This window comes from Castor canadensis, chromosome 7, assembly GCF_047511655.1.
Source record: "Castor canadensis chromosome 7, mCasCan1.hap1v2, whole genome shotgun sequence".
Taxonomy (NCBI): domain Eukaryota; kingdom Metazoa; phylum Chordata; class Mammalia; order Rodentia; family Castoridae; genus Castor; species Castor canadensis.
Genome location: NC_133392.1, coordinates 68,842,701 through 68,857,219, shown reverse-complemented (window position 1 = coordinate 68,857,219; position 14,519 = coordinate 68,842,701). Strand labels below are relative to the sequence as shown.

At 42.8% G+C, this 14,519-nt stretch overlaps 1 protein-coding gene across 1 annotated transcript; it reads right to left on the bottom strand.

Moving 5' to 3' along the window:
- Positions 1–2,955: 2,955 nt before the first annotated feature.
- LOC141424866 (cytoplasmic polyadenylated homeobox-like protein) lies at positions 2,956–11,857 on the bottom strand. The gene is made up of 3 exons (XM_074079528.1): positions 11,845–11,857; positions 5,268–5,467; positions 2,956–3,729 (listed from the first exon to the last, which is right to left on the bottom strand). Exons 1-3 carry the CDS (start codon positions 11,855–11,857, stop codon positions 2,956–2,958), a joined length of 987 nt encoding a protein of 328 aa, XP_073935629.1.
- Positions 11,858–14,519: the final 2,662 nt, after the last annotated feature.

Genomic DNA, 14,519 nt, shown 5'->3' with positions numbered 1-14,519 from the left:
TGGAGTATGCCTTCCAAGGGAATTAGGGGACCCTGGCCACTTCCTCTTTTTCTCTTTGACTTCTAGATCCTAAGGTGGGGGGGTTTGCTCTGTCACACACCCCACCAAGATAGGCAGCCTCACTTCAGGCTGAAATCAATAGAGCCAACTGACCATGGACTAAAACTTCCAAAACTGGGAGCCAAAGTAAACCTTTTCTCTTTATAAGTTGACAGTCTCAGGTATTTGTTATAGCAATGGAAAGCTGACCACCACAGCTAGCTTTATTTTTATGAGGTTTATCTGGGGGCTCTTTCTTTTACCTTGTAACTACATTTCTTAAATTATCATAGCCATCAGATATTGCTTTGTGATTAAATATTGTCAGAGTAAAACGCGAAGAAATAACGAAGAGGGCTGTACCATACACACCCAGGAGGGCAACTTGGAAATTCAGGAAGAGTTACTCTCCTTCAAGGAGACTGTCACTGTGTGACACACGCCACCTAGTGGTGCAGGACACAGATAAGTGGCAGCACCAGCAGGGCCTGTCCCACTGAGGACAGAAAACTTGAGAAGTCATTCTTCATCTTAAAGCTTAAAGTTATGAAAATCATTTCAAAGCTGGAAGCTCCCAGACACCAGGCTTGTCTTCAAAAACTCAGATCAACACAGGGCAAGGGCTCACCTGGGTCCCCTCAGACCTTATTGCAGGGTCTGGGAACCTACAGGACAGATGAGTGAGTATCCCATTCCCCATGGAGAGCACGATGAGCCCTGCACCAGGAGGAGGAGGTACATGGTCTGGAATCTGCCAAGGGGCTGATAAACAGAATGCTCTCAAGGTAGTTTGTTCCCATAACGGGCAAACATACCAGCTCATCGAAGAGAGCCCTACATGTGAATCCACAGCCAATAGAATAAAAACCACCTAACCCTTACCCTAACCCAGAGTTAAAGCATCCATAAAAAGCCCCAGCCTTCGTCTGAGCAGGAAGCCACCGGTTTCTGGGTCCGCTGCACGGCTCCAGCTGCAGCTTTTTCTTTTCTCTCTGATAAACCCTACTTTGTGTGCCGACCTTGTCTCACAAGTCAACCTGCTGCCTCATGAGCCAGTTCTCTGGCCTGTGAAGGCAAGAACTCTCGACACCAGCCTACAACATTTCACACCACAGTAACAGTAGTGACCCACACCCCCAGGTGTATAAAAAGGTCTTGGGTTCCAGAAAGAGAGAGCACTGAGAGACTCTCCTAAGGATATTTGGAGATTGGACGTGTTGCAATAGAAACACATATGCCATGATAAACTTTGAGGTATTCACTATGAGCATTGCAAAGAGGTTGGGGCAAGTGCAAAAATGAGGATTACATCAGATATTTGAAACAAAAATACTTGGCCCTGGTGATTAACAGCAAGAGAGACCTCTTCCCACAGTTGAATAGACATTTCCTTGCTGAGCAAATGTCCTTGCAGAAGTATTTTTGGGATAGGGTTGTGGAACCTTTGTGGCAGAGACCCATGAGTTACCATCAAGTAGTCCTCAGTAAGAACCCTTCCCTCATAACTTGCCAGCTTTGTGTTCAGGATGACACAAGCAAGTCCATTTTGGTACAGCTTTCAGAGACCAGGCTTTTATTCAAGTATCCTTCATAGTCAGGGCTCACAGGGACTGGCTGTGAAAAGAAATACAGCTGCTGTCCTAGCCAGCTATGCTCCACTTCCTAGAGACACTGTCCTGGTCCATGGGGTTTTGTAGACCCCCTCCACACAAAGGCTACTACAGTGGGGCCTCTGTATTCTTACAGTGCTTGAGTATCTATCTCACCCCTGAGGGGACACACTGAGGCAGAGCCTCTGGGTTTTGAAGCATGTACTTTGGACTTAGCCACTGCTAATTGCAAATTGACTTGTTGCCTCTGTGCTAGTTGGTTTGGGGCTCCATACTCAAGCCAAACTTTCTCCAGGGCACTGTAAAATGCAGTCAAAATGCACCAGTGCATTGAGTTTGAGGCTTATTTTGTTTTGGAGTGTGTGTGTGTTCACATCTTTTTTGTTTTGGTTTCTTTTACTTGGGTTTTTTGTTTATTTGGGGGGGGTGTTGGAAGAAAAAAATCATTTTATTCTAATTAATTCACAAAAACATCAAAACATCTGGTTTAAGGAGGCCCCACAGACACTTGCCCAGCCCCAAACTCTGTACCATCTCAGTGAACCTGTATACATCAGGACAATCTCTTCCACAGCCACAATGAAGCAACAACACAATAAAGAGATTTAATTTGAGGTTTCACACTTTATAAAAATACAATCAATAGTGGAGGAATAATCAGAGGTGAGTTTCCATTTCTTCAATTTAACTTCTTGGTTAGTCTAGTCCATTATGATTCTGCACCATTTCAGACCTTACTGAAGCCTTTGCAGAGTTTAACGTCACCCTAGTTCTGGGCATACTCTCAAACTGTTTTTTTCTTGTAAAAGGGCCACCGGGCTGCTGCTGTTGTGCTGGTAGGATTTCCTGGGCTTCTTGTGAGTGATGTCAGGCCTGAAGCATTCAGTATTATCACCTCCACTGAAGCCCAGTGATGGTGTGACCTGTGTGTCTGACAGCAGAGCCCACTGCACGCCAGGTAAAGTGGTTACCATCCAGGCCATCAGCCTTGGCTGTCACAGTGCAGCAGCAGGGCAGCCAGTGGCTGCTGGATGCTGAGCTGGGGATGCTGGCCTCATCCGAGAGGCCAGATGGCTGGAAAGACCATGTAGGAAGTGAGTTTTTGGGTTCCACAGAGCATTCTAAGTGAAAGGCAGCTAACATCTAGAAATGGGAAGTTCTTTTTTAGTTTTGAATATTTTGTCCATGGAATCTTCCTGAAGTGGAGATTCTGTGTACAAGCTCTGGGGTCCTTTGCCTCGAGCTTATTCATGAATGATGGTCTCCAGCTATCTAGCTCTAAGTCCTATAACCATTTACTGAAACCTCAGTTTTGGTACCGTAAGTGAACATTCGTGGACTGCTGATCCCTCAGCTGGGCTCTGGATTGCTCAGTGGCTCCTTGCTGCATAGCTTGACCAAGAAGCATTGGGGGAAATCCAGCCATCATTTGCAGAGATGCATGCTGGGTCTGGTAACATGGAACATCTTGATTACTTTGATAACATTGCTCCTGCTGTAGGGAGGGCACCTGCTGCCCTATGTTCCTAGGACTCTGGTGCATTAGAAGCTGATCCTGGGGTGACAGCTTCACTTGGTAATTCTGAGGCTGTTGCAGCTGCTGAAGGTGATATCCCCAACCATTCTGCTGCTGTCCTTGAAATACTGAGTAATGGCCATAGGCCTTCTGCTCCTCCTGCTGCAGCCTCTCTCTTTGTACACTATAAACAAATTGAAGAAGAGGCGTCTCGGCCCTCTCTCCCTCAAAATACTGTATTGGTATGGAGTTGGAAGATGATCTACTCCCTGTGTCACCTTGATACTGCAAAGCACAACTTAGCTCCATTCTAATGCCTTGGAGCACAGAGTCACGTGAGCCATCCTGATTACCAGGAACCCCCTGCATCTCCAGAGAAGAGTAGCCAGCTCGGCTGGGTAGAGCTTCCCCAGCATAAATGTTCTGTCCAGTGGTGCTATTGGGAATTTGCACCTGGGTATCCTGGTTTCCTCCTTGGACAGGGAATCCATGCCATTTCCTGTTGGCAAATATTCTCTGTCTTTCACGAGGTGGCAGCCTGGCTCTTTTATTTTGGAACCAGTTCTAAAGAGGAAGAGAAAGTTATTTTTAATCAAATCTATTTTTTAGCAATATTCCATAGTACATCTCCATGATGTAACAATTTTATAGTTAAGCCTAATCCCTGCATGATCACTTGCATGACTTGTTTCCTAATCTTAAAACATTGAAAATGAAAGCAAACCTTCCCATATCTGCACATGGTGTTATGGAGGTTACAAACTGTACACCATCAACCCTCCTTTCCTGCTGCCCAAGCTTCCTCCATAGGTTACAGCCACCCTTCTGGTCAGGCAACCATAGACCTCTCCAGATCTGCCAACCTGTTTAGACTCCTCTGCATTTTGACAGAGAAGAACAGCTATCCCTAAGGGTATTCCCACCACTTCTTTACTTTACTCAAGCTGCCCCACCAGGGTACATTCGTTACAGGCACATACCTGTAATCCCAGCACCCAGAAGGCTGAGGCAAAAGGATCATTGACTTTAAGACCAACCTGGGCTATACAGCAAGATCCTATGTTTGAAAAAATGCCCTTTTAACTATCCAACCTAATTATCTAAAGTTGTGATGGGGTAGTTAGAGTCATGCAGCCCAAGCAGGAGTATCTGGGAGCTTTTTTACAAATAAAAAAGTTTTAATGTAAAGATTCACTTCAAGAAATGCCCATTATAAAATTTCCTTCCCTTGATGCATGCAGACTGTGCTTCTTTCTGGGATCCTTTTAATATTTCCACTAGGAAAATTTCCTATGGTTAAGAAACTAATATAGTCAATGATACATGGATAAGAACAGAACATAGGGAAATCTTAGTTGTGTGTAGAAAGAGGTACAATTCTACAGTAAAATTCTGTGCAGCTTTAATAATTTATAAAAACAATCATATCAGAAGTCCCCCCCCAAAAAAAAAAGTTGACTTGTGCAATGAATGGTTGTAAAGCACCTACTAACGCTGTGAAGTGCCATGTGTTGGACACACGCAAGCCAGGTTCTTTCTCCTGCACTTGTACGTTTGTGTATCTGACCTTTCTCTTATCCTTTTAGAGGCAAAATTGACATACCAAACATAACACGTCCAAAGTAAAACTCCTAATGTCTCAGGCACAAAACTACCCTTCTCCCAAGCCTCCCTATATTAGGTAAAAGACCATGTCAATCTTCCATTTGCTCAGGACATTTTTTAAATTTTTGCTTTTCTTCTCTCACTGTATACACAATATCTCAAACTATCAGGTCCACCTTCAAAGGATTTAGTCTTCCAGGTTATGTATAACTTACTAGCTAACTCCCTGGTCAAAACCATTACAGTCCCTGCCCCGGATAACTGTGATAGCTGCTTAACTGGTCTTTGCTTCTGGACTTACCTCACAATAGTTTATTTTCCCACAAAAGCCATGACTACGTTCATACCCACAATGAAATGAAAAGTGACACAGTGTTAACACTGTCTTATGTTATGAACAGCTATGAAACTTTTGCAATTAAAAATTTCATAATTCGCATTTTTCATGTGGCCTGCAAGACCATATGATCATGGAAAGCTTTTACTATTTGACTTACATCAATCACAAATACGTGGCAATGGATTTGGCGGGCTAGCTCTTCCTTGGTCGTAAAATCGGGGTAAGGGTTCTGGTAAAATGACTGCTTGAGTCTCTCCAATTGGTCACTTGTAAATTTTTGTCTTTGTTTTCCTTTTCCACTTCCTCTTACTTTTGTTCTTTGTACTTCGTTAGGGCTATCTCCTTCACCTGAAGATTCTGAAAGACATGCATTGAGGAATTTTAGTAGTATGTGGAGAAAAAGTCATCTGTAGACTAACTGCTCAAAGTAAGATTTTTAGAAAGGGGAGCTCTGCCTCATACCGCTTCATGATAAAATTACTGATGGGTTGAAAGCCTATCTTTAAACTTATGAGAATAAAATGAGATTGTTCATGATCCCCTGGGCAGAAAAAAGGACTTCTTTTGTCTAACAAAAATTCATATACTAATAAAAGGAAGAGACTGATGAAAAATAACACTCAGAAAAAAACCAAATTACTAACTGAGGAAGTATCCATAAACTAGCTCACATCAGTCTGATAACCAATACTTTGGGGGCATAGAAGGAAGGGTAGAAGGGTAGAAGAGGAATGGTAAGGTTCAAGAAAACAGGAAGTCATCATCAAGGCAGGTACAAATACTGATAATCGTCAAACCCCTTTAGTTTCTTTAATATAAGTGTGCCTGCCCTTCACCACAGCAGCCAAATAAAGAGCACATGGAGATCGTGTAGCAAGTTCACAAGCCCTTTCCCCAATCCCTCTCTAGCATGAGGACTGTATGAAGGCCCTGTTCTTTGAGTACAATAGCCCATTTTCCCAGTGTTTAGTCATCTCTCAGATTCTAGAAGGAGCTGAACAGACCTTATTCACAGATCATCCTGAATGTCTGCTCTAACCTGTGTACAGGCTACCAGAACAACTAACAATGACACTAGACAATTTTTGTTTTTCTTAACTCAGAACTGAGGTGTGAAAAGCTGGAAAATATTACAAGCTAAGTCAATAACCTTTAGGTCACCAGAGAAAAAGAAACAATGAAAACATACAATAGACTACTTACAGCAAAACTGGGGACAGTCTCCCTGGAAAACTAAGGCATTGAATACACCCACTGTAGGTAGCTCAAGAGATAGAGGGCTTGCCTAGCATCCCTGAGGCCCACAGTTTAATCTCCAGTATTGAAGGAAAAAAACACCTAGTGTATTCTGGAGAAAGCCATGCATGTGTCCAAAATGCATGCTCAGAGAAAAATGTAAGACCGTAAGTTGTCACTTGGTCTGACCCCTACATAAGTGCAAATCTGATAGAACTATTAAGGAAAATAGTATGGTAGTCTCTCAAAAAAATTAAAAATTAAAAATTATAATAATAATTCTACTCATGAGGTATCTATCATAGTCAAATGAGGAGACAAAAAGTAAAATGGTTGTTTCCAGGTGCTGAGGAGAGGGGAAAGACTTAAGGGGTACAGAGTCAATTTTTACAAGATGAAGAGTTCAGTGAATGGAGGGTGGTAATGTTTGCACAACAATGCAAATGTACACAGTGTCTCTGAACTGTACTATTTAAAATAGTAAACTTAACATCTTATCACAATAAAAATAATTCAAGGAAAATCAGAAATGGAAGACTTTAGACGGAGTTCACTTTTACCACAAAGCCATCTGCTCCTACAAGATAGTATTACTCCATTTGTGACTGTGGAATCCCGTCATTTGATCACTGTTTTCTTTTGGTGCTACTGGGGTTTGAGCTCAGGGCCTTGAACTTCTGGCCAGGTGCCCTACCACTTGAGCCATGCCTCCAGCTCTTTTTGTTTTAGTTATTTTTCAAATGGGGTTTCATTATGCCCAGCAAACCTGGACCTCTTAATTTCTGCTTCTGAATAGCTAGGATTAAAAGTGTGATTCACCACACCAGGCCTGATCGATTCTTGAAGGCCACCCCTCTTAGGGGCGGTGGCTCACACCTGCAATCCTAGCTAGGGAGGCTGAGATCAGGAGAATCCTGGTTTGAAACCAGTCCAGGAAAAATAGTTCACCAGACCCTATCTCCAAAATACCCAACACAAAAAAGGGCTAGCAGAGTGGCTCAAGTTGAGGCTCTGAGTTCAAACTCTAGTACCACAAAAAAAAATTCTTATATTGCTACATCGGGGATTAAGTTTCCACCACAAGAACGTTGGAAGGCACTTTCAAGTCATAGCACCAAAATGAGTACTATAAAATTTCAAAGACACTGACAGTGAACATTTCACATATTTAATTGTATAGCTAAAACTAAAATAATTGTTTTGTCATAGGCTTAAAACCAATACAAAAACAAATCAAAATCCAAGTTTGTTAATAAGCAAACTATCAATATAATCAACAAAGAGAACTAACACTATTTAGGGCTACATTTACATTACCATGGTTACATACAATGATAAAGTTCATGTTTTTTACAACGTGAAGCTGGAGGAGTAGCTCAGAGTGGTAGAGTGCCTGCCAAAAAAAAAGAAAACTTCCACGAGATTGTCTGCCCAGGGTTTGTCCTTCACTTTTGATGTGTCTCTCTACCAGCCCCACCTCTGCTTCTGTTTGTTGGATGTGAACTCCTGAACTAACCAAATAATTTTATTCCACTTTTTTGGTATTCTTCTTTTCTCCCTCCCCAGTGGCTAAAAACATGGCACCCATGTGAAGAGGAGGGGCTAATTCTCAGTAGAGAAGCCTCAAGTATTTGGGGATAGTTGTTTGTAAAGAACTTGCCAATACACAGCAACAGGATCCATCCCTGGTTCCTGGTACCAAGTGGCAGTGTCCCCTAATAGTGACAACCAAAAACCGAACCCACGAATTTCCAAATATTGACCTAATTCTACCTGCTAACTGTGCAAGACCAGCAAAGGAACTTTGCTTATCTCCATTTCTCCATATGATTAAAAAAAATCTAAATGATCTACAGTATGGAGCTACTAAAAGTTAGATGAGTATATAAGCCATCTTAAATAACTTCAACATCACATAAACCATCTTAAATTCAAATTCATACAGACAACACATACACACACTCTAAGAAATATATATGTACTGCAAGAGATCCACCATTTTTTGTTGTTGTTGTTCCAGACTGCCTCTAACTCAGAGCTCAAAGGTTGAGAGCTCCTTGGTTCTAGAAGCAGAAAGACAGCTGACCACAGAACCTCGTGAAGCTATTTCCTGGCCCTCAGAAGTTTCTATCCATATTAGCTCAGGACGGTGGAGAAAGGCATCCCTAACCTGGTCAGAAATAAAGCCATTGGCAAGAAACAAGCTAAGCTTTTTAAGGAGAAAATACTGTAATTACCTTGGAGTTTCCTAATCTAAATTTCCTCATTAAGAACATTTCATGCGCTGGATGCTGATGACTCATGTCTGTAATCCTAGCTACTCAGGAGGCAGAGATCAGAAGGATCTCAGTTCAAAACCAGCCCAGGCAAAGAGTTCTTGACACTGTCTCCAAAAACCTTCACATAAATAGGGCTGGTGGAGTGGCTCAAGGGGAAGGCCCTGAGTTCAAGCCCCAGTACCACCAAAAAAAAAAAGTTTACAAAGAGATACATATTTGGAGTCTCAGGCTATGGGGTGGGGGAGGGGCAGTGCCCTGTGAGGACAGTTCACATGATGTAATACTCAGACATGACCTTGATGGAGTGAAGATTGAGTTTGCTACTTTATAGGGGGGAGGGGAATCCACACTGAGCCCCTGCATGTCTTGAAAACAAATTAACAGTAATTTCCTTCCCCTGTTCTCCATAAATGCTTGATCAGGAGGTGGAGTTAATTAGACCCTCTTTGGTGTAAGAATCAAATTAACCTTTAATCAGAGTCTAATTAACCTTCACCAGATGTTAATCTCTGTGCTCAGCCCAACCCCACAATCAACACAAAGAGTCACAGGCAATAATGGAAAGAAGCCTCAGTTTACCAATCTAGGTCTTTTCCATTTTCTTGTGACCATATGCATGTCATTTCACCCCTAAGGAATTGGGGTGCTGTCCCAGAAATTGTTTTCTCTAAGAGTGGTAACTCCTGTGCATAAGTGACAAGGAAGTTATTTCCTGAAGTTGGAAGATAAAAGACACTTAAGGAGGCAGAGGCTGAAATCAAATCAAACCTTCAAGATCAGAAATGTACTGCTCTACTTCAAAGCTTTGGGGGCTTTACAAGGGGAGGAAAGAGACTGATTCTTAAATATTGGCCCCATTGCAGTCAGCCTGAGTCCAGAACTTATTCAGGCTACAGTCCTCCCAGTAATGACATTTCGGTCAAGGATGAACTGTATATATGTGGACGATCCCATAGATTGTATCACTAGTAACAAGTGACTTCTCAGCCATCTTAGTTTGCAAAAAGCACACTCTGAGGGTCACACAATGACAAATCACCTACACTTTCTCAGAGTGTATCTCCATTGTTAAATTGTTCTGGTGCTATACAGAAAAACACAGTAAATAATCAGTCAGCAGTTGGGTGCTAATGGCTCACACCTGTAAACCCAGCTACTCAGAAGGAAGAGATCAGGAGGATCACGGTTCAAAGCCAGCCCGGGCAAATAGTTCTGAGAGACCCTATCTTGAAAAAAACCCTTCACAAAAAAAGAGCTGGTGGAGTGGCTCAAGGTGTAGGCCCTGAGTTCAAGTCCCAGTAAGCCACCATCCCCCCCAAAATATCAGCCACTTTTAAGGAGTTACTTGAGTAAAAACTTCCATCCCTCATAGAAATTCTCCCTAAAATACAAGCATATTGAATTTTGCTGTCTGGTGCAAAGAATAATTTCCTTCATGAAAAATATGAATTTATGCCCATAATCCTAGCTAACTAGAAGGATGAGATTGAGAGGATCAGAAGTTTGAGGCCAACCAGGGCAAAGAGTTTTTCGAGACCCCTAGCTCCAAAATAACCAGAGCAAAAATTGACTGCAGATGTGGCTCAGGTGGTAGAGTGCCTGATTTGTAAACTCCAAACCCCAAGTTCAAACCCTAGTCCCACCAAAAAAAAAAAGAAAGAGCATAGCATAGCATAGCATAGCATTTAGTGAGTTCCATAGTGTATATTCAAATCTTATCTCTGGTAGAAGTGAGCAACTTGTGAGACAAGCAAGGGAAACAATAACTCTATCTCCCAAATTTCAACATAGAGTACCACTTTCCTATGTCCTAGCGAACCCTCAGCTCTCTAGCACGAGGTACTAGTTACAAGACGCCAGTTTCGGAAACACTAACATGAGGGTAAAGAGCCCTTTGCTCACTGCAAAATTGCTCTTGGAGAGGCCAGCTGAGCACAGGCAAGACTCCAGAGAACATCAGCTCTGAGATTTCAGCCCTTCCCCTACCCCTGCCCTATAAACTCAATATAAACTGTTCCCGGCATTTCTGAAAGCAATTTGTGCACATTCAACACATGCTTTAAAAATATAACATTTAAAAAAAAACTCAGCAGTGCTGAGACATTCTTTTGGATACCATAATCCCATCTTTAGAAGTAGGACCAGTGGAGCCTGCCTACTTGCTTTCCCTGAGGGTTTCACAGAGGACTTCACCTCCCAAAAACACAGCTTTCCTTGTCTTGGGAACCCTTGGGTAGAGTTTTGCCCCTCAGACTACATGCCTGGAGGACTTCTGGGTCCACTATACATCCCTGGTGGGGCTCTGCCACCTAACTCTGGATTGCTCCGCCCATTACAGCTGGAGCATAATAAACAAGACCCAGCTGGAGCTGATGCAGGAGACTTCTCTCAACTAGAGCTCATCTAGAAAAAAAAAATCAGAGCCAAGACCCCAGGACTTTGCAAGTCCACCTTCCCAAAGAACAGGAGCGTCAAAGTCCCTTCCACATAATAGGCTTGAAGTAACAAATCTGCTGTTCATCCAGTGTAGCTCTTGGTTTGGAGTTTTACTTTTTATTCCGGCAACTTTTTCCCCACCCAGTACTGGGAATCAAACCCAGGTCCTTGCATGTTAGGCAAATGCTGTCACATGGACACATCCTAGCCCGATCCTATTAACTTCTTAACACAAATGAAAGCAGAGAACTGGTGAAGTGACTCAAGTGGTCACTCACTTGCCTAGCAATCATGAGGCCCAGAGTTCTAAACCCCATGCTGCTCTGCCCCCCCAAAAAAGAAAGAAATCAGAGAGAAAAGTACAAGAGCCTGATGAACCTATCACTTAATTTTAAAATAGAACAATTCATGGCTGCTGATCTTATTACGCCCACCCACCCATTCTGCTTCTCTTGACACCCCTCTCCCAGCTTCATTGTTTTGAAGGGAATCCTAGACATATTGTTTTACCTGAAAATACTCCCATATACGTCTCTAAAATATAAGAAATCTCTTTTAATGTACCCATAGGTTATTTTAAAATACCCAAGCCTCTGGGGAAAATCCTACTCCCCAGTTCTACAGTCACAGCCATTGACAGTTACATTGGTAGCATGAGCTGTCCCTGTCCTACAAGCCTGTGCTTTTAAGACAGGAAAACTCAATTCCCTACAAAACACTGAAACACCAGGTAAACAGCCAGCCTCTAAAGCAACACTTCAGTTTGTCACTAAAGGAACTTACCTTTGGATGCCATACTGACTCTCTGGTCCACAGCCTTTCTGAACAGAGGAAGCAGGGAGTTCTGGAGTAGCATTCCTTATATAATACCCTGAATGTGCCCACCCTGGACCCACCTTTCACAGCCCAGACACAGCTCCGCCCTGCAGACCCACCCTAGACACGGCCCATCCTAGATGTGTCTGTTGGCTTCAAATCCTACCTTCCATTCATTGAGCACCCACTGAAATTTGTTTTTTAATGAATTTATTCATATTTATTTATTTATTTATTTATTTATTTTGCAGTACTGGGGATTGGGTACTCAGGGCCTTGGACTTGATAGGCAAGTTCTCTACCACTTGAACCATGCCCTTGCTCTAATTTTTTTAATTAGTCCCTATAATATCCTTATAGTGCCAGTATTGTTTTATCCCCACTTAAACTGGAGGACACTGGGCAGAGTTTAGACCAGAATGAATCTAACTGACCTTGAACCCTATGCTTGTGGCTATCACACTATTATATCACAGACTGCACACTCGGTGACAATGGAAGCTTTGCGTGGCTCACACATGATACTCAGCACTTGAAAGGAGTACTGAGATCAGAGGTGGCAGGGACCACAAACGGACAGTGAGTGAGGGCATTATAAGATCATGTTTTATGGATGTTACATCACTTGTCTAATTCATCTTAAAACAGTCCTAGCCAGAGACATGAGTACACCCCTGTAATTCCAGTGACTTGGGAGGCTGAGGCAGGAGGATCAAGGGCAGGGCAGCCTAAACAAATTAGGATTAGGGAGACTCTGTCTCAGAAAAAACAAACAAAAGAAAAAGGCATCCTGTGAGAAAGCCAAAACCTCCATTTTACATCTGAGGAAATTGCAGGTCTTTGAGCTTTCTTCACAAATCTAGGCTTTTGTACTTTTCCAAACGTTAGAGAGAAGGTAATAACACTCAGGTTTTTTTGTAGTCAGAGTATAGAAAACACAATACAACCTGACAGTTGTCCCACATCAATTCATCTGAACCCAAAGGGACCCACAAGTTCCTCTTTCTATTTAGCCAAGTTCCTATACATGTTTGAAAAGTGGCTATGCGACTGGCCCAGGGAACAGATTTTTTTCTACATTATTTTGTAGCAGCCCTATGGGGAAATATATGATTATTCAAAGAGATTAACTAATTTAGCTGAGGTCATACTCTAGAAGAGGAGAACGACAAGGAAGTTTTGAGGTGGGTAAGGTAGTGGTGGAAGTGCAGGAGGAGAAAAAGGGCCAGAGAGGAGCCCAGTTTCTCACTTGATTCTGGATTAGACGGTGCCTCAGTACCAAAATGAAGAAAAGGCATAAGGAACAGACTCCAGGGGCAGGTGAAAGCCTAGGAGGTCACATACATGAGCTGTGACTACAGATGTGTCCTGTGCTGTCTGCTCCAGGACCTCAACTGGTCTCCTCAGGCAGCACCAAGTGTTTGGAGTAGTTGGGGGAGATGGAAGTGTGGGAGAAGACTGGAGACTGAGAGAGTGGAGAGAACTAAAATTAGGCTGGACCACAGGCTGCTCTGAAAAGCAGTCTTTGCATTGTTCCCAGCGTGCTCCCTGCTTGCTGCAGTTTGCCGCCAGCATCGCAGACTCTTGCTTTCTTTCTAACCCAGTGCGTGGTGTCACCTGCATGCCCATCAGAACTGGCGGTGGACACCAGATCCAAGATCACCACCAAGGGCTCAAAGAGAAAGGAAGTGGTAGAGACAGGGGAGAATGGAAGAGGCGTCTCTGCTGATGTGAATGCCATGAGGAAAATGGGGAGCAGGCCCACATGAAGTAGGTGAAGAAGGGGGAGGAAAAGGAGGAGGAAGAAAGTGATGGTAAGAAAGAGATGGAGAAGAAGATGAGGCTGAGGCAGTTACAGGCAAACGGGTAAGTGAAGATGAGGATGACGATGTTGATACCAAAAAAGTAGAAAAAAAGAAAGTTTCCAGGAGCCAGTGGACCACGCCTGTAATCCTAGCTACTCAGGAGGCAGACATCAGGAGGATCATGGTTCAAATCCAGCAGGGGCAAATAGTTCACGAGACCCTATCTTGAAAATACCCATCACAAAAAGGACTGATGGAGTGGCTCAAGGTGTAGGTCCTGAGTTCAAGCCCTAGTACCACAAAAAGAAAAGAAAAGAAACAGTTCAACTTAAAAAAAAAAAAAAAAAAAAAAAGGCCTCCCTTTCTTCCTCCCTCCACTTCTGGTCTCAGAACCTAACCTTGTAGTAGAAAATTTGTAACGGGAGGATTAATGAACCAAAATTTGTGAGACCCTCCTTTTTTTGTTGTTTTTGTGTTTTTCTTTCTTACAAGTACTTTGTAAAAAGGAAATTTTAACCAGGGTGATGGTGCACATGTATAATCCCAGAACTCCAGAGGCTGAAGGAGTGGAGTTCAAGGCCAACCTGGGGCTACAGAGCTAGTTTGAGGCCAACCTGAGCTATACATTAAGACTCTGCCTTAAAAAAAACAAAGAAAATTTGCATGCCTTTTTAATTTATGTTTTATACTTTTGTACATATTGTTAGGGATCAGCCATTTTTGATGATCTTGGATAACCAATCCAGCTTCCAAAGTGGTCTCTGTCCTATCTCTGACTTTACTGGAAGTATGACCAGGTTCACACAGAGGAAAAAACAAACAAAAGCCAGGAGTGGT

Bases quoted from the DNA above. Each gene is read 5' to 3' on its own strand.
- LOC141424866 (XM_074079528.1), bottom strand. The intron at 3,730-5,267 runs GTAAGTCAAATA...CTTCCTCTTTAG, and splicing joins GCCACGTATTTGTGATTGAT to AACTGGTTCCAAAATAAAAG.